Source organism: Gopherus flavomarginatus, chromosome 2 (genome assembly GCF_025201925.1).
Source record: "Gopherus flavomarginatus isolate rGopFla2 chromosome 2, rGopFla2.mat.asm, whole genome shotgun sequence".
In the NCBI taxonomy this organism is placed as follows: domain Eukaryota; kingdom Metazoa; phylum Chordata; order Testudines; family Testudinidae; genus Gopherus; species Gopherus flavomarginatus.
Genome location: NC_066618.1, coordinates 12,314,537 through 12,335,078, shown reverse-complemented (window position 1 = coordinate 12,335,078; position 20,542 = coordinate 12,314,537). Strand labels below are relative to the sequence as shown.

Sequence of the window (20,542 nt, the reverse complement as noted above, 5' to 3'; positions counted from 1 at the left end):
AAGAAACCTGCCCACCTGACAGAGCTCATAAAAGCTTGGTCCAGAAACCAAAAATGGACCTATTTCACTTTTTAATGATGGCCTTAGGATTGAAACTGTCTCTTTTCTATGTAGATATCTGGTCTCTGGTATGTTTGGCATTGCAGCTCTGGCATTCTGATCTCTGATTGAAACTTCGTTAGCTTCTAATTGATGTCAGTGGAGCTACTCTGCAGTTACACACAGTGCATGTTGTAAAATTGATAACTGATTAACATAATAACGTTTTATGGCATTAGCAGGGTGCCGTGGCATTACTGGCACTGAGGTTTTTTCAGCCCTCCTGTTCTCCTAATTAGATCTGTAAACTGGCGGTTCATGTCACCGAAACCCTTATCCAATACAATATAAATTATAGACTTGTGATACTTTCATAGGAAATTGTGCTGTAGTTTTCTGCAATAGAATAACATCCTGGTGCTTGCAAAATAAACTTAAAATCTTGAGTGATTATACAAAACTCTTTCTTTAAGGTTCCTGATCACAAAGTAACTCACTGCTAAGCAATTTGAGGTACTGAAGTTAAGCAAGACCTAATGTATAAATATATACATAGTGAAGCAATAATGTAAAAGAGAACATGCACCATTGTTTAATATGGAGATACACCTATCTCATGGAGCTGGAAGGGACCTTAAAAGGTCATTGAGTCCAGTCCCCTGCCTTCACAGCAAGGCCAAGTACTGTCCCTGACAGATTTTTGCCACTGATCCCTAAATGGCCCCCTCAAGGATTGAACTCACAACCCTGGGTTTAGCAGGCTAATGCTCAAACCACTGAGCTATGCCTATCCCCTTGAGCAGGTGGGTTTGCTACATGTTGCTATCTTAGTGCTTCTCTTGTCTGAGGCTCTTTCACGTAAACACGATCTCTGAGGAAAAACGATGAGATCCACCTCTGGGGAAATATGGCCAGCATTTTCCACCATGAGTGCCTCTTAATGTAGTTACTCTGTTTTACTGCAGGCAAACCAATTGCAAAAGTATCTTGCATGACAAGAGCCTTCATTGTAACAGAAGGCCTGGTTTTCAGAGTGGGGAGCCAGCTGCAGTGTCTGCTGAAGTCACTGAGCACCCACATCTCCCATTACCACCAGAAGTCAGGCTATATAGGGATGTAAATATGGATTTAGGTGCCCAACTTTAGTCTCCCAGTTCTCAAAATGTTGTCCTGTGTCACTGAATCGTTCCCCTGGCACAGCCATCTCAATGTCATGCAGTTAAAATTTGGCTTGTTGGATGGGGGATCATGGACTATTTCTTAATTTCTGTGTTTATGATGCCGTGCAGAATACTTTTGCCATCTGTTTGCTTGTTTGCAGTAAAGCAAAGTAAGTAAACAAATGTTTCCTGTTAGACGGCCTGCTTTGAATATTGGAAAACCTTGCAGTTTTAAATCTCATCTATGCTGTTAAACAGAATAGTGCTGGAGGTTCCAGTATCGCACATTTAAAGATGTACCATGAGTGGTTCTCTCCCTCCCCGCGCCCCCGCAAATAAAGCTTTCTAACTAGATATCACAAGGTTATCAGGGTGAGGCCAGGTCATAACTTGGGTGGAGACTTCCAGAGGATACACATGATTTAGGAAAGGATTTGGGTATTTCAGTAGGTGACATTCTTCCCTCTGAGTCAGTGATGTGATAACCAAGGTCTAAAGCAGTGGTTCTCAAACTTTTGTACTGGTGACCCCTTTCACACAGCAAGACTGTGAGTGTGATCCCCCATCCCTTATGAATTAAAAACTCTTTTAAATATATTTAACACTATTATAAATGCTAGAGTGAAGCGTGGTTTGGAGTGGAGGCTGACAGCTTGTGACCCCCTGAGGGGTCCCAACCCCCAGTTTGAGAACCCCTGGCCTAAAGGCTTCGAAGAGAATTTGTAGGTACCTTTTAATAGAAGCTAAAGGGGGTGGGGAAACCCTCCAACATCTGAAGAAAAGTGGCGTGCTATCTAATCTGTCTGTTCCCTTGGCACTGCACTTGGTGGTGTTTTAACTCCTGATTTGCATTTTTAACAGGCTAGAGCACATTTAAAAGGCTGGTGGGGAAGGTTCTTCCTGGGAAGTGTGCATTAATGCTAGCATGTGGCTCTGTGTTCTGTTTAGAGAATTCACCATGGCAGAAATTGAGCACTTTGTGGATCCCAGTGAGAAGTATCACCCCAAGTTCCAGAGTGTGGCAGATCTCCACATCCTCCTGTACTCCTCCAAAGCCCAGGTCAGTGGGCAGTCCGCCCACATGATGCGTCTGGGAGATGCTGTTGAGCAGGTAATGTTACTCGCATGACCATTCATAACTTAATTCTGTAGCGTGCTTGCAGGGGTAAATTAATTCCAAACTTGTACATCAGGAGTACCTTCATGGAGTCCAGTGGAGTTACTCCACGTGGGCACCTGTGAGATCAAAATCTGGCCTTCATCAGTACTGAAAGGACACAGTCAGGTAGCACTGTTGCATAGGTTAGGCTTCCAGGTTAGTTTTTGGGAGAGGGAGCACGTTAGGGGTACAAGACCTGCTAAAAGCTGGGGGCAGCCTGAGAATCCACACCCCCTTTTGCATCACCTGGCACCAATACGCTGTGTGTTGGGTTTGAATCCCCAAAACCCTGATTCTTCATCCGAGTGAGTTAAAGAAAGAACACGGCTGGTCACCTAAAAATAGACACTGAATGCTCTAATACAGAAACGCATTTTAACTGAAAATCCTTTAGGTTGGGGGCCATCTTTTTGTTCTGTCTGTGCAGAGATTAGCTCAATGGGGTCCGGTCCATAACTGAGGTTGATAGGCATTACCATAGTGTAAATAACATGCACTGTTGTATAAAAATATACTGTTATGTCTGTACATGTTGGAGACTTTTTGGTACAATTCTTTGTTGATACTAGAGGTTCGTAACAGAACGTTGGTGACTGTTGTATTGATGGTATGAGATGACTGGTAGCACATGGGGAGGGGTTTGTCTTGCAAATTAATGCAAAAAGAACAAAACAACTCTCACAAACTGTCAATACGATAATTAAAGATGATTCATCAATAACTGCTCAAATTCCCAGCAGCCCAAAGTGATGTCTCTTTGGAGGGGTGGGGCCAGAAGTGATGGGTGGGAGTAAGAAAACGCTTTCCCTATCCCCTCCTTTTCATCTTAGCCTCTACATATTTTGTTCTGTAGGATCTGATCTAAACCCTTTGGACTCAGGTTCTGGGCCAGATTAAAAAAAAACACTTGCTCCTCCAGACCCTCTAATCCTGTTAATGGTTTTTCTTTGAACTGTCCCCATTATGGGGCCTGTGCATTGAGCCTGGTAGGCATGGATTCTCAACTGCCTTACAGGCATTCCAAAACACCCCCTGAGGTAGCTTTGTAGAAACCCCATTTTAGAGGTGGAAAATCAAGTGCAGAGAGGCCGAATGACTCGCCCAAGGTCCCACAGCAAAGCAAAGGCAGTACCGGGAACAAAACCCAGGAGTCCCGACTCCCTCATTAAATCTTCCCTCCATAATTACAGAGCTACACTTCTGAACTCCAGTATTTGAAAGTGGCCTTTTCATAGATTCCAAGACCAGAAAGGATCCATTGTGATCATCTATGGTGTGTATTATACAGGAAGTCAGAACCAGAACTTCCCTGAAGTAATTTCTAGAGTGCCTCTTTCAGCAAAACATCCACTCTTGATTTGAAAAGTGCTCGTGATGGAGACTCCATCATAACCCTTGGTAAATTGTTCCAATGGTTAATTACTCGCCCTGTTAAAAATTTACACCTTGTTTCCAGTCTGAATTTACCTTGTTTCAACTTCCAGCCGTTCGCTTGTGTTATACCTCTCTCTGCTAGACCAAAGAGCCCATTGTCAAATATTTGTTTCTCTGGGTACAGTGCAAAGATGTTGTATGGTATTCTGCTACATGGCACGTTCAGTAGTTTCAGTCACAATGATGTGCTCGCAGCACTTCCATTGGGAGATGTTACTGCGCAGTACAGAGATTTTGCTGTAGTGAGATCTTGAGGCAGTGGGTTTCAGGAAACATGTTGTATCTCAGTTTACCACATGCAGGAAGTTGTCCCTTTAAAGGGAAGTAATATCAGCTGTCTCCAGTCTTTCTGAGGCAACAGAATGATGATGTGGAAATTAACGAAGTGTTTTTTTTCTCTCTCTAGGGTGTGATCAATAACTCTGTATTAGGTTACTTCATTGGCAGAATCTACCTCTACCTTATAAAGGTTGGTGTATCCCCGGATAAGCTGCGCTTCCGACAGCACATGGAGAACGAGATGGCTCATTATGCCTGTGACTGCTGGGATGCAGAGTCCAAAACATCCTATGTAAGTTGCAGGATTAAACCTACCAGCAGGGTCTTGAGTTGCGCTTTCCCTGTGCACTGTTACGTTCCTAGCCTGGCACGCCACTAGTAAGATGGCCACCCAACTCTGTTTATTAAAGTGAAGAAATTAAACAGGTAGTAAGGCTGGCTCTCCTGTCTGTTCAGCTGCGTGCTCGCACGGCCCCATTGACTACAGTGGAGTCACTCCTGATTTACGACTGCTGTAAAGGGAACGTTCACCGCCGTGCAGAAGGAACGTGTGATGTAAACCCTAGTCAGAGGACGTAAGTGGCATGTGGATGAACTGCACCCAAGTGAGAAGAGAATTAGGCCCCTGTGGCTTCCAGCTTGTTACCCCAATAAAATCAGTGGTGGAGGAGACAGTACTGCTGGAACAGTTTGCCCAAGGCAGCTTCCTTCCTGCTCCATCCCCAGCCCCACTTTGACTATGAGGGCTGAAAAAAGGAATCCCTGCTGCTGGGCCAGCTAGTGCTACAGGAGCTGTTTTCCCAGCACCTCTTTTCCTACTCCAGCCCCGCTCCTCCTTTGCTGCTTGAAGGATTTTGTGATGTCGGGACTTACTGTACACTGTGCTTTCCTCTGATTGTTTGTTTGGGCTTTTAAGATCTTGTGTGTATATGTTTTTTTTAAGTGACCAGGAAGGTTTGTTAAGGGTGTAGCAGATGTTTAAACCCTCCTTATTGCATGTTTTTAGAGAGCTTACTGCTACTTCTAAAAATCACGATGGCGGTCTTTATATTAGTCAGCAGTGATATTTTTGAATGGAAGCTTCTTAGGGGGTTCTCCTATTGATCAGTTATGGCAACTGGAAAGACAAGAAGACTCACGTGTAAGAGAATCAGATCAAATCCTTTGGCTGGAATTGGGTAGGGAGAATGAGCAGTTTTCCCATTAGAAGAAAGCCCTCTTTGCACCTGACTAGTCTTTTCAAGTGGGACGGCGTCCACTAAGTCTCAGACTGCTGAAACTGCTTTGAGAACTCCATGGAATTGAATCACAAGACAGGGTCAGAAGGCCGATGGGATTCTGCCAGCCACTGTGAACGTAGGCCCTACCATCGCAGTGAGCTTCTCATGGCAGATCCCTGCGAGAGGCTCCGTTGAAATCAAGAGGGCCAAACTCTGTGGTTTCTGCATGCCCAAAGGAAGGCCCATGTAGAGCTCGTTACAGGATGAGGACGTTAGGAACATAGTACCAGAAGGGACCTCCTCGGTCATGGAATCCAGTCCTCTGCTTTTCTAGGGTTGGATGAGCAGCAAAGAGTCCTGTGGCATCTTATAGACTAGCAGACGTATTGGAGCATGAGCTTCCGTGGGTGAATACCCACTTCGTTGGATGCATCTGACGAAGTGGGTGTTCACCCATGAAAGCTCATCTCCAATACGTCCGTTAGTCTATAAGGTGCCACAGGACTCTTTGCTGCTTTTACAGATCCAGACTAACACGGCTACCCCTCTGATACTAGGGTTGGATAGATGGTTCCGTTAATTAGGAGTTTGCTTTAGTTTAAGGTATGAGTAAGATCTCCAGGTTTGGCTCTGTATAGGTAAAAATACAAGTGTTCTGGCTGAACATTAATCTTCTCAACTCCTTATTGAAATAGCTGTGGGGTTGACCATCAATAGTGTGTCATCACAGCCCACTAATGGATGTTGTTACTATATGTAAGGTTGTACCAAACTTTTAAGCTCAAGAATCACTGGAGCTTACCTGAAACTGAATCATTCCTTCATAGAAAAATCCTGTAGAACTGAAGAGAGAAGGATTTCTCTGTTCCTACAGAATGTTTAAACCAACTTACAGAATTGTATAGCAGTAGTATAATCCTACAGGATGGTTTAAAAATTATGTAGAAAGGTTATCATTGTCTGGTAGGTCTAACAGGTTTTTCTGTCATACTCTATTGGTTTCCTCCCTGTGAAATTCTGTAGGACTTTCCTGCATGGAATGTGTTGGAGCACAGGGATGCTTCCTGTACACACATCCTCTTTGGGTATTCCTACACTGCGGAAGAGCTTTGTGTAAGCACAAAAGCATCTCTCTCACCAACTGAAGTTGGTCCAGTAAAATGCATTACCTCACCCACCTTGTGTCTCGAATATTCTGGTGCCAACACAGATACAGCAACACTGCATGCAGCACATGTAGACGTACCCAAGCAACCTTTGAGCTAGCTAGCTCAAATAACAATAGCAGTGAAGCTGCACAAGCCTACCCTAATATGTACTTGAATGACTAGCCTGTGCTGAGGTGGTATCTGGGCTATCTTCCGAGCCTGCTTGGATATGTCTGCACATGCTGTATTCACACCTCTGATTGCAATGTAGACATGCCCTTTGAGTCCTTCTCTTGCCAATTGGAATTTCATGCAAGCAGGTTTTGACTGCATGTACATGTGCATACACACGCACTAGCACAACAGAATGAATGGAGAAGACCAACGCTCCTTGTCTCATGTATTGCCACGTTGTAAACCAAACAGCTCACTGGTTTTGCTAAAAAGATTTGGAATTCATGGGCAGTGCTTTATGCGAATTAATTCGTTTACAGACTCTTCCTTTCCACAGATATGAACGTATGCAAGGAAATGCTTCAGTCAGTTGTGAATCATGTGCTACTTAGCTCTTAAGCATGCGTCTTTGACAGTTGTAAAGAGGCGAGTTGGTTACTCTTCCCCAAGCTCATGAAGTGATAAAATCCCCAATGATACCCAGTTACTCAGCCCATCTCATGCACGCTGATGTGAATGTAAAAAACATATGCTGTCACCCAGGTCCTCCGCTGGCGAAAGTCTGTGTAGTTCCACCAGCCTCACTAGAGAACCTGGTCGTGCATGTCCACCTCTTCCTCGATATAACGCTGTCCTGGGGAGCCAAAAAATCTTACCGCCTATTAGGTGAAACTGTGTTATATTGAACTTGCTTTGATCCACTGGAGTGCGCAGCCCTGCCCCCCCCCCCCCCCCCCCCCCCCGGAGCACTGCTTTACCACTTTACATCCAAAGTCGTGTTCTATCGGGTGGCGTTATATCAAGGTAGCGGTGTATATGCACCTTGTATTTTACATAACTGGTTACGTCTCGAAGCAAACGGAGGCACATTCAGATTAGAGAGGAGCTGGTGGAACTAATGCTTATCATAACAGAGCTAATTAGGTAGAAAAACCAGCCCTGGGAGCATGGCGGGCTTAGGGGCAAACAAACATGTTTGGTTGTTAAGCAAACAAAAAGACAGACTGTTAAAAGCTTCCACTTTTTTGCTTTTCTAGGGTTGGATTGAGATTGTTGGTTGTGCTGATCGTGCCTGTTACGACCTCTCCTGCCACGCCAGAGCCACCAAAGTTCCTCTTGTAGCTGAGAAGCCTCTGAAAGAACCCATATCCTTTGTGAATAAAACAGTTCTCCCTAAAGCTAGGTAGCATCTGAAACTGAAATGTCCTAAGGCCTGTGCAGGTCTGTTCAAAGTTAGACTTTTGAGTGAGTATCTAGGTTAAATCAGGCGACCTTGATGCTCATAGCAGTGTAAAGAATATCTTTGGGGCTGACCCAGCAAAGACTTCAGCATATGAGTAACTTTACTCAGGTGAGTAAAGGAAATGCAGGCCAAAGTTTGTTTCCTGGCTCCTTGTTTTCGATTTGTTTATTTTCATAAACACAGTTTAAACATTACGTGAGTTACTTGCAAAAGAACTTTGGAGCATTTAAGAAGGGTGTGAACCCATTAAAAGGTAAACGGGTGTGGTCTGCTTAGAGGATTCAACCTGCCAGGTTCTCTGCTGGCTCAGGACCACTGATTTCCTGCCCCCCTCCTCCCCCTTTATCCCCTACAGGGGATTGAGAGAGACTGCTTCCCAGATTGCCCTGGTACCCGTCCGGCGCATATCCACTGAGGTGATGAGCGGCAACTAGCTCTGGGTTGGTGAGGAAGGCCTGGGGGGCCTTTTCTTAAAGATATTGGATTAGATTCTGTTCTTGGGTGCACCAGTGTAAATCTGGAGTAACTACACTGAAGCAATTGGTGTCACTCCAGATTACTTGGGTGTAACTGAGATCAGAAATCAGCCCAGTGTGTAAAAGTCTTATTCTTGCTCTAACAGTGACCATATTAGCTGCATGTATATGCTGATCTAAAGTACTGATAGGGACTATTTACTTTCTGCTCTGAGGTAAGTTACTCAAACCGGTTTCAGCACTGAATAAGATACAATGACAAAACACGGACCCAGATTCTGTAGGTGCTGCAGTAATTACATTTGTTACCCAGTATGAACTAATGAAAGTATAAGGTCACAGTGGCCTGGGAGCTCGGTTTCCTTAACTGCTCTGTACAAAACAGCCAGCGTTGTTCAGTTTGAGGCAAATAAGGGAGCCATTGGCAAGGCCTACAAGAAGGATGCGAAGCTGGTGCTGGAATACCTTTCCATCTGCGACGAGTGTTACATCAGCGAGATGGAGAAGCTGCTGAATGAGAAAGGGTGAGAAGACGCTGGGTGTGGGGCTGAATAAGATTCTCTTAGCAATTACCTGTGCCAGGGATACCCACAAAACCGCTTGAGTAATCTCAGTGCATCCTGCACCAGCCTTGCCAGTAACTGAAGGCCATGATAAAATGGATCATCTGCAGTTTTTACTGCTGGTGGCTCAGCCGAGAGGCAATTCTTCACTGATGGACACAGTACAGTTACATGTAACTATTAGGGTTTTGTGTGTTTATGCTTTGGTTTTAAAAGGTATGTGCGTTTACATGCAAACTAGGTGCAGCCTGCTGGCTCCTGGCAAGCTGCCCTTTGTGTCACGTAGGAGCCAGTCCTGCAAGGTACCGAATGTCACCTGTAAGGGGATGAGAGCCCTCAGCTCCCACTGAGTTTGCTGGGAGATGAGGCTGTTCAACGACCTGTGGGTTGGGGCTCGTGAGCTGGCCAGCGCTGACAAAGGCAGTCAGATCTATTGCGAAATAGACATTCACATGGGAATGATTCATGCCCAGTATGGCTTGGTTCATCAATAGGCTCATAAGAATAAGAACATGAGACTGGCCAGTCTGGGTGAGACCAGTGGTCCACCTAGCCCAGTATCCTGCCAGATGCTTCAAAGGGAAAGAACAGAACAGGGCAATTATCAACGGATCTTTCCCCGGTCCAGTTCCAGCATCCGGCAAACAGAGGCTTGTCGAACTATCGTTTGGTAAAACACCGGTGGGAGTAGCACAGGCGGCAGCATTCAGTCTGACTTTAGGTGCCGTTTGGATTATTGCGGTGCTAGAGAACTGTGAATTTGGAGGAGCCGAGCACAGCCACGTTTTAAGTAGGTTTTCCAGTTGGTGAGTTTGGAATCTCTGCCTGACTTCAAAAAAAGCTTTGTTACACTTCCGAGCAGTGTTAGCTTAAAAAATAAATAAAACTGTTGCTTCTATGTTATTTGAAATAGCTTGTGCAGAACAAGTCCAGTGGTGTAACTGATACACTGTGCAGTTCCCCCCCACCCCATATTAGAGCCAGTTTAAGTGTTTTATGAGTGTCAAAGTAACCAAAGTGCAAGAAAAACAGTACTTATAATACATCCAAACCAGGCCTACGAGACAGAGAAATTTTCACTGGGTGCATTGGTCCTACAGAAGTCCAAACCAGAAGAAAGTTAACCCAATTCCTTAAGCAAAGCAATAGCAGCATTTTTCAGTGTACGTAGCTTTTGCGGCAAATGATGGCAGTAGTCCAGACTCAACTCCCTGATATATCCACATTCAGGATGTGCCTCCATAAACGTAATCTCCTCTGGGAAATAGGTTTCAGTGCAGGCAGCTTGGCACGTAGCCTTTCATAAATGCACCCATTCCTGTATTACGCACACTCCTGGAAGCCATCAGTTTAGTATACCTGAGACACCACTACGGATTGACCAGCATAGGTGCACTCAGCCGGCTGTGTGCTGAAGTGCCTGTGGCTAGACCTGTTTTACGGATGGTTAAGTTTAGATGACTATTCTGCAGGTGGCTGCCATACAAAATGAGGCAGAGTTTATATTTCAGCAGCAAATTGACAGCTGGAGTTTAATAAAATAAATCTTTGCTCTTTGTGAATGGGATATTTAGGGCCACGTTGACATCAGTGGGAATTCTGCCTGACTGAGGACAGCTCGGGGGGTCAGGAAGGGATTTGCTTCCCCTCCCCCAATGTATTTTGGGGGTTTGTGGGGGGGGTTTAAATCTCCTTCTTCTGAAGCATCAGGGATGGCCATGGCTGGAGATGGGACATTGGGTGGGGAAGGCCAGGGCTCTGAGGTGGCACCATGCAGTCTCTCAGGTGCTTGGCTGCCCGGTTCTTGCTCAGATGTTAAGGGTATAACTGAGCAGCATATGTCGGATCGGGAGGGAATTTTCACAGCACAGGTCAGTTTGGCAGTGACCTGAGGGGTTTTTTTGTTGTTGCCTTCCTCTGCAGCATGTGAGTGTAGGTCACTTGCCAGGATTAGCTGGCTGTATCTCACTCCTTTCCCTGCCATAGTGGGGGCCTCAGACTGGTCCCTCCTATTCTCTGCCTGTGGCACGTGTCTAGTCTCCTGTGGGCTGAAATAACTTGGCGTAAGTTAGGTTGTTGAGTTTAATGTGTGAGTGTTGGGTGGTAGTGTGGTGGTGGCCTGTGCTATACAGGAAGTCAGATCAGTTGATCTGGTCGTCCCTTCTGGCCTCATACTCTGACTCTGTTACTGATTCGGCCTTGTAGCAGCTGTGGGTTAACTTTTTTGTCTGTGTTAAGAGAGAGCAACACCAAAAGCTGGAGGAATCAGTCAAAAATGGATCTGGGCCCATCCACTTGTTTGGGAAGCTTTAACAGATCAAAAATATCTTTGATTTTTCCAGTTCCCATGCAGAGGTCAGGTACTCGCCATCAGAACTAAATTGACACAAAAAGTATGTGTGTGTTACAATACATGAAAAGTTTGTAGTGAGCAAATGAATGTCTAATTGTCTTGTGGTTAATTTTTCTTTATGTATTTCACCCTGGAACCCTTCCATATTGTAATTGAATTTGCTCCTGGCTATTAACCACATTGCTTTTATGTTCATCAATGGTTATGGAAAAAATTATTTTACAACAATAATAAAAATGCTAGATAAAAACTTTGAGTATTTAAAAAAAAAAAAAAAAAAAAAAAGACATGATACATGTTTCTTCCTTCGATCCCTGGAGTTTGAGAGGACTTTTCTGTATAGCCCCCAAACCAGTTTTACTTTTTTTTTTTTTTCTTTTTTCCCAAAGAAAGAATTAAACCAGTGAAACCACCTAAGGGAAAGTGACATATCTGGTTTTGTTTACTAATACTAAAGCACTGGTATTTTCTTTACAGGGAATTCACTGTTGAAACTGAAGGGAAAACTTTTCAATTAACAAAGGACATGGTCAGTGTGAAGAGATTCCAGAAAACACTGCATGGTAACTTTTATTTACTTTTTAATCTTAGATATGGGAAGCTGATCACAATACATTTTGAATGCAGGAGAGTTAAGCAAATCTGAAAGTTGTGGCCAAAATGTTGAGACTTAGGTGCATAAATTAAGCACCTAAACCAGTATATAGGTTCCTAAGTAACTGGCTCAATCCCAGAGGTGCTGAGAATCTGCTGCTTTCATTGACTTCAATGAAAGCACCTTGGTCAATCAAGCCATTTTTATTACAATGCCTAAGTTTAGGTACTAAGCTTTGTGGCTAATGTTTTTTTAAGAAATGTTCCCTCTGTCTTCAGATGAATTATTTCCTTTCAGGATAAGTTCCAGCACAGGATCAAAGTTGATCAGACAATTATTTATAGGATTCCGTCTTACAAAAGAATCATTTCTGTACTTAACGGTAGACAGTCAGTCTTCTATCTATGGTACTTACATGGCCCCCATTACCACTATAGGTGAGGCACTCACAAAATGCAATGTATTTAGCCTCATAACATCTCTGTGAGGTACAGCAGTGCTACTCTCCCCATTTTACAGATGGGGACTGAGGCCCAGAGTCTTAAGTGACCAGAGTCGGTTGGAAAAATTTCCCAAAAACGTTTTTTGTTGTTTGCTGAGTCTTCAAAACGTTTCACGAAACTATTAAGTTTTGACAGACTTCCGACACAACCCAGGCTTGGTCTCCTGCCAGCTCTCCCACCTAGGCTTCCAAGGCCCACGGCTCCAGGATGGCTCGCCATGAGGATGGCCTCAGAGTCAGGGACCCCTGGGCTTCCAAACTCTTGGGCCAGCTGGCTCCTCAGTCTGCTCTAGGAGTTGTGGAGCTGTGAGTGTTGCAGCTCCCAGCTCCTCAGCAGGCCACCATGAGATGGGCTGCGGCAGGGCCTGTGCTCCCAGGGCTTCCAGGCTCCTGATTCCCCACCAGGTTGAAGACAAGAGTTTGGTCACTTTCATTGCTGCCATTCAGTGATGGACAGTAGTGAACACTGACAGTCGTGTCAGTTTTAGTCAGAAGCTTCCAGGGTGCCTGGCCTCACTGCAGCCTGCCAAGCAGGTGGCTGGGGATCTCAGGGGGCAAATGTCACTTTGGAAATACCATGTGTCCGAAAGGAAATATTGCAGGATTTCAGTTCTGCAACATTTTTTGAGGATTTGGCTTTGTCCCAATTTTTCCAAAATCTTGACAACTTTTGTGGAAGTGAACTTTGTTTTTCCAGCCAGCTCTATTCATGACTTGACTGAGGTCACATGGGAAGTCCATGGTCGAGTTAGAAATTTAACCCTTTTCTAACCCAGAGGTCCAGGTAAGCATCCTAACCACTGGACCATTATCCTTCCTGACCATTTTTTAAAAATCATTTAAGAGCCAGTCCTGCAATATTCTAAGTGCTTCTGCTAGTTGCAGAGCATCCTAACTCTTACTCCGCCTCAGAGTCTGCTGGCATTAGCAAGGTCTCTAAGTGCCTGTCAGTCAGTGGTAGAAAGTAATTACACTTGTAGTCCATCTCCATTTTACTGTCTCAGAGCAGTCAGTTGGAGTTTTGGTTGCTGGTCACTTAATTTGTATTAGTACAGACTCAGAGTTCAGCTTATCCAGGGCTGGAAGGGGAGGCGTAGCCAGAGTGAAGGAATCTGATGTTCTGTATTCACATTCCATAGGACTATAGCTCTGAGAAACAAATTTAAAATGGCATAAGATGTCCTGTAAATATAATCCCGGATGGAGAAGGTGTTGTGGCAAAGTGGCTGGCAGAGCGGAACTGGCCTGTTTCAGAGAACAGTTATCTTTCTAACCAGTGGAGATGGGAACATGAGGCTAGTACATCAGAAATGGCTTTTCAGCATTTAAACAAAATAATTGTTGCTTAGTTTCTAGAACCAGCTTATGCTTCTAACAAACTGTAGCTTCTCAATTTGGCTGCCAAGGCTTTTTTAAACATGCCGTCTCTAGCCAAGGCAGGCATTAGTTGGGCTAGGTTGTGAAAGCTCCTATACAAACCAGGAGGACAGCAGGTGGGGGGAGAATCCTTTTAAATAGTACTTTGGTGAGAGCTGTACTGTGTTGAAATGCGTTCTGTAGAGTGTAGTATTGCTTACATGGGACGTTTCATCTTCAAAGGGCTTTACAAATACAAACTAATCCACGTGCCACCTCTGCTTGCATTTTACATATGGGGACATTGAGGCAGATAAATGGAGAACTCAAAGGGAGTCATTGATGGAGCTCAGGTTGGAATCTAAGAGTTTCTCTCCCCCTCTCCTTTGCTCAGACTAATAGATTCATAGTATAATGACAGCACCCATGTAACCACGTGTAGTCCAAATCTTGATATCCAAGTAGTCCCATTGGATGCAGAGCTATTTAAACCCGTCTCTTTATACATTCAGCTGCAGTAAATCCAGACTTGTGTGAAGGAGTGCAGGTTCAATCAAATAACGGTGCTTTTGTAAACTGCCTTTCTGAATGCAATGTGTTTTGTGCTCTAGTGGAAGAAATAGTCCCGAATGTGATTGAGCCCTCATTCGGAATTGGAAGGATCATGTATACAGTGTTTGAACACACATTCCGTGTCCGGGAGGGAGATGAACAACGAACGGTGAGCCTTCGTGTGCCTTTGGGTTGGTTGAGAAGCAGCTGTGGGCGTTTGATTTCATGGACTTCCACCACCAGATACAGCTGTGGAATTTAAATTATACAGTGGAATATACAACAGATATGGGAAAACCCTGTCAGGTCACCTAGTTCCTCTCCCTACCAGGACAGGTGTGAGTTGTTCCCAGGCACTTACAATGATCTGGGACGGTTTGCACTCTAAGCGCCTACGGTACTACTATGAAGGGGAGAACTTTTCCCTGTGGGCTGAAACTTGGCAGGTCTCCCCCTAGGGGAGTGAAGTCCTTTTAAATGATTTGGCTGTGCTCTTCCACAGTCTCAGTACCATGCACGCAGACTCAAAATCCTGGCTTGTGAGATCTCCCTGCAACCTGAGGTCAGAGGGAAAGAGTGCATGTTATATGTCAGACTGTGGTGGTGTCATTGATGCCCACACTGCAATCCACATCGCACACTCTGATGGTCCATGGAGTGCTATCTAGGACCTGGTGCCAGCTCCCTTTCCTTGTTTCCCACTGCTAGATTGCTTTTAAAGCAGCTACATTCTTTTTCCAGCTGAGGTTGCTACTGTGATAGGATTACAAGTGGGCGGGGGAAGGAAGAAATTGTCCATTATCTAGTCTCTCTGTTAAGATGTGATCCACCTGTACAAATATTTGGGACCCTGTGCTGTGTGCAGTAGGAAGGGATGGGATGAGGTGGAGTAAGATGAGAGCATGAAGACTGGGGAAAGAATCTTCCTCTCAATTCCCCTCCCTTTGGAACAGTTTTTTTTTGTTAACTTTGTTAATAATGAACTAAATCTCAGGGAGCATCGCTGTATCAGTTCCACTATCGTAATCAAATCTCTGTTTGAATTGGCGAGGGGGTGTCCTAGATCCTAAGCACCACCATTGAGGGAGATGCATTGGGACTAAATATTTTAGTCCCCCCCCCCCCACACACACACCCCTTTGTTTTCAGGTGTTTCGGGTGAAGCACGCCATTACCTCTGCCACTTTAATGATTTACAGAGGGCCAGCTCCTCAGCTGGAAGAAATTGGCCTAGCTCTCCTGATTTCACTGGAGCTGTGCTGACTTACCCCAGCTAAGAACCTGGCCCAAATTGTAGCTGCTTAATAGTTACATTGGTGTGTGTTTGTTTTTGACTCTATTTGTGTAGTTCTTCAGCTTCCCTGCTGTTGTAGCGCCCTTCAAATGCTCTGTCCTTCCTCTGAGCCAGAATCAGGAATTCATGCCGTTCGTCAAGGAGCTATGTGAGTAAATGCAACGCAACAGATACCCACGTGACCACGGATTGGAAAGATGACTTTTCTTTTTCAGGAAGATAGGAAAGACCCAAGAGTGTGGGGTCTTTTCACGTTGCTTTTTTAGTTGCACACACCTGAGGTAGAGGGAACTCCAAAGCTTTCAGCAGCTTCTGTCATTTGAGACCGCCACATTGATATGAGCCAGCCTTGAAAATCTGTCATATTCAGCTTATCAGTGTAGGCACAAAATCTGCTCCTGTGCTCTATACTGTGTGTCCTGATGGAAAAAAACTATTATTTACTTGCATGTCAAAAAAGTGACTCACCCTGCCCATGGAATGGCTGTGGTGAGTAGTGTGTTTATTGCTTAGGGCAGGGCAGGAGTCCAGACTGCTGCGTCCTGTTCCCAGCTCGGCCACTCGCTTGCCACGTAGCCTCTGAATAAAACCCAGACCTCCTTGTGCCCAGTCCTGCCCCTCTGGGTATGTCAAAGCGCTTTGCAAAAATGGTACAGGAGAGCACAGTAGCAGTTGCCGTGTAAGTCAGTGGGACGGCCGCAATGTTAGAATCGGGGCTGGCTTGCAGCTTTTTGTTTTCAGCTCTTCGAGATAACATGTCTGGGCCCAGACACCGAGATGAACTGCTTCTTCAGTTACTGTTTCGCTGCTGACCTTTAATGTCAGGCTTGAGAGACCTGTGATTCAGTGCTATCTTTCAGAAGAGACTTAGCAATGCATCATAGAGTCCTAACCCTGCACTGCAGTGTCTGCCTGGTGCCTGGGTTAGAGCCTGAACTCTTGTGTGGGCCTCGAACCCAAAACCTTCTGTCAAAATAGTCACTTTTTACTTTCTAGCCCCCAAACACACACAGCCTCCCCCCAGTTATTAATGCTGTACCCGAATTGCACTAGGTGCTTTATAGACATAGAATAGGGACCAATCCTTATCCTGAGGAGCTTAAAACGTAAGGGCCAGAATCTCCCACCCTCGCTTCGCGGGCAGCCCCACTGACTGCAGCCAGGTGGCGACACTGCACCCTGTGTGAACAACTTGCTGTTAAGAGTTGGGCCGAGCAGCAAATAACCGGCTTCGGGAGTGGTTGTGGGTCCACCTTGCCGGGATAGTAATGCCTGTGCCTTCGTACTCCCCTCCCCCTTTTCTGTTTGTCACCCTGTGGTTGTGTCCTTCCGATCCTCCAGCCCAGTGGGGCTGTTGCTAACCCTAGGACTCTCCACTTCTTCCAGCTGAGGCGCTCACCAGGAACGGCATCTCCCACAAAGTGGACGACTCCTCCGGGTCCATTGGCCGGCGCTACGCCAGGACCGACGAGATCGGTGTGGCTTTCGGCATCACGATAGACTTTGACACCGTGAACAAGGTGCCTCACACAGCCACTCTAAGGGACCGTGACTCCATGCTTCAGATACGAGCCGAGGTAAAATGCCTGCATGTGTGTGAGGGAAGGAGTTAAATGTATTTAACTAGAGCAGGGACTGAGCCTGCTGCCTCTGAGCCTGTGGGCATACTGGCCTTGCTGTGACCCGTGCAGGACTCATGTGCGAGCCGTGTGTTCTGAAGGTGAGGGGGTGTTACCCACCAGCCTGCCAGTGAAACGAACAGAGGAGTTGCTTTCAATAGCCAGAGGGAGAGGTTACCCCGAAAGGAGCCTTGAGCCGTTTAGGCCCCGGCTAGAAGGCTGACCTGCTCACTGTGAGCATGGGCCATTGTGGGTGTAGTTGCTGACTTGTGTATGTAGCGCTGAGCTGTCCTCCAGACACTCCTGTGGTGACCTGTCACTGTTACTGGGGGGAAGTAGGCCTCCCTGAGGCCTCAGCATGGCCGTTTTTGCAGGCTGTTCAGTGAGCTGTGACATAGAAGTGACCATCTTGGACCCCCTCCTTCTGGTGAACTAACCCCTGTGGCTCTTGAGGTGCTTTAAAAGCCCAGTTTTCATTTGCTCAGATAGACCTTTTCAAGTGACAGCTGATCCTACTGCCAGTTGGCCCCTCTCTAGTCTGACTGCAAACTCTGAGCTCTTGGGTGTCTCTCAGGTAGGAATCTCACAGTCCTTGCACTCAGACCAGGACCTGGTTACGCCACCCTGAGTACATCAGCCACTTACCATCCTGCCGGTCCAACTGGGCTTCAGGCACCTGCATTTAGTGATACTGACCAGCAGGATTTTCGAAATGCAGGATTTTTATTCAGCAGTTGGAAGAAAGCATTAGAGAAAAAAGATTTTCAAACAGCCAACACACATAGCTAGTCTGATTTTAGCCTTCACTACAAACTAAGGGTTTATCTACATGGGGAGATTTACCAGCAGACCTATACCAGTATAACTATAGCAGTGAAACTATACCAGTATAGTTCTGCTGGTAAATTTCCCTGTGTAGACAAGCCCTTGATTACATAGGACGACTTCTCAAAGTACAGGAGCAGAACAGAACCAATGTACATGCTCCCAGCAAGCCCAGATTTTCTGTGTCTCTGGGAGTCTGTCTGGGTCTCTCGGGGTTTGTCTACACTGCAGATGCTACAGCGGCGTGGCTGTGCCGCTGTAGCACCATGGTGTAAACACTTGCTGCAGCAACAGAAGGGGGGTTTCCATCACTGTAGTGATTCCAGCCCCTTGAGAGGCAGTAGCTAGGCCGACAGAAGAATTCTTCCATCAACATACCTTGACTATACCGGGACTTAGCTTGGCTTAACTACATCTCTCTAGGTCGATCTAGGATTTAGGTGTAGACCAGGCCTGGGGGTCTGTCTGTCTGACCCATCACCTGTTCAAAGGAGAGTGGGCGAGAGCCATTCAAGCTATTTGCTCTTAATAACCCTTAGTGCAAGCTGTTAGGTGGCTATTAGAAAGGGTCTCCTCCCCCTTTCCTGAGGTGGGTAGGCTCAGCTCCCGAGGCTGTCCCCGTGATGAAATATTCACACACACCACGATATGGCACAGACACACCTGAGACAGCTGTAGCCAATACTGCTAATCCTTCAAGACCACCCAGGCCAACGTCACCGTGACATCCTTGGGATTCTCCAGAATGAAGGGTGCCAAAATGATGGCCACAGATGATGTGTGGGACCTGCATTGGAGGAGTCTCCTGTTGGTCACAGGCCTAAAGGGGGACGGCCCTGCATGCATTGTGAGGAGCAATTGCTTGATGGGCCCCTCAGACAGGCAGCACAGTAGCTGTCTTGGGCCTGATCCAAACTCCATTGAAGACACTGGAATGACCCCCATTGATGTCAATGCGCACTGGCCCCAGTGGGACTGGTATGTCTGTTTTTTCCCATTGACCCTTCAATCAATTCATACATCGTCACTGTGATTCTCAAACTCTGCCCCTATGAGAGCACACTCATAATAGCAGAGAGAAAACTCAGCAGGTCTCGAGGCAGCCACTGTTAGTACTCATGTTACATTGCCCCAGGGCCTGTCAAAATCCCCTGCTTGCAGGTTCATTTGGACCAGTCCATTCTTCTCTGCCTGTCCCAAAGTGTTGTGTGACAGTGCTCCGCCCAAGCGATGGCTGCATTTCACTAGTGAATCTCCATGCAATGAGTAGCTGATCAGTATTTGCTATGGTGAAAAGGGATCTAGAATTAAAATGCGCTGTTGCTTGGAGACACGACCACTTGATGTCCCAGAGTTTGAGGAGGAGTTTATGGCTGTAAAACTATTACATGAAAATGTTGGACAGATCTGCTCTCATCAGATGGTAACAGTCGATCATGTGGCAGTATTTGTAATACGGTGCTAAACATTATCCATGTATGCCAGTGGCTCTCAAACTTTCTTTTACTGGTGACCTCTTTCACATAGCAAGTCTTCGAGTGTGACACCCCCCCCCCCCAAATTAAAAACACTTTTACGTCTGTTTAACACTATTATAAATGCTGGAGGCAAAGTGGGGTTTAGCATGGAGGCTGACAGCTTGCAACTCCCCCCCTCCCACATAACCTCACAACCCTCTGAGGGGTCCTGACCCCCAGTTTGAGAACTTCTGATGTACACGTAGGATGAAAGAAATCAACTTGGTGGTGTGGTCTCATGTCTTGCCTCTTTCTGTGCACTCTCCTCCTAGGTCTCTGAACTTCCTATTATAATCCGTGACCTGGCAAATGGCTGCCTAACTTGGGCTGACGTGGAAGTAAAGTATCCACTCTTTGAGGGACAAGAGACTGGCAAAAAGGAGACAATAGAGGAAGACAATTACCTGAAATAAGCCCCAGATGATTTCCACTTTTTACTGTTCATGTTAATATGAAATAAACTATCGTGTATTATTCAAAGCTGCATTGTTTGTGCACCCAGGGACTATGTTTTTTCCTCAATTGCTGCCTGATTTTAACTTTAAACTGAAATAATGGCAATTAAAGGTGTTATGAATAAAAAAGCCATTGCATTTGCTTGCTTTTCCGTGTTTGTGCAGCCTTGTACTTTGAGACCTTTGACTTTATCACTTGTTTTGTTAGTTCCTGTGGGTCCAAATGGGAATTGTGAGTGTATAAAACGGGTCAGCAACCTATGGCACGCTTGCCAAAGACGACACGCGAGCCGATTTTTTTAATGGCACGCTGTTCCCTGCCAGGACTCCAGTGTGCCATTAAAAATCCTGCCGGCACAGCAAGCCACAGGGTCCACGCTCCAGGGTTGGAGCATCCGGCCGAGCGCAGCAAGCCACCAACCCTTCCCCTGTCTTCCCCCCCTTCCCCTGGAGCCCTGCCACCGTGCGCGCAGTGCTCTGGGGGCCGGGGTTGTGCGCTACCATGGGGTAGTGTATCTGGCTCTGCTTGGAGCCTCAAGGTAAGAGGTCTGGGGGCGGGGGCAGTCAGAACAGGGAGCA

The 20,542-nt window shown here is 46.0% G+C and overlaps 1 protein-coding gene across 1 annotated transcript in view; it reads left to right on the top strand.

Annotated features, from left to right (window-relative positions):
* GARS1 (glycyl-tRNA synthetase 1) overlaps positions 1-20,112 on the top strand; it is a 48,578-nt gene extending 28,466 nt beyond the window's left edge. The window contains exons 9-17 of the mRNA XM_050942542.1: positions 2,148-2,310; positions 4,199-4,363; positions 7,651-7,759; positions 8,712-8,856; positions 11,726-11,811; positions 14,313-14,422; positions 15,602-15,695; positions 16,934-17,124; positions 19,781-20,112. Coding sequence (XP_050798499.1) covers positions 2,148-2,310; positions 4,199-4,363; positions 7,651-7,759; positions 8,712-8,856; positions 11,726-11,811; positions 14,313-14,422; positions 15,602-15,695; positions 16,934-17,124; positions 19,781-19,921 — 1,204 coding nt within the window. The 3' untranslated portion in view covers positions 19,922-20,112. The remainder of the gene's footprint in view (positions 1-2,147; positions 2,311-4,198; positions 4,364-7,650; positions 7,760-8,711; positions 8,857-11,725; positions 11,812-14,312; positions 14,423-15,601; positions 15,696-16,933; positions 17,125-19,780) is intronic.
* Positions 20,113-20,542: the final 430 nt, after the last annotated feature.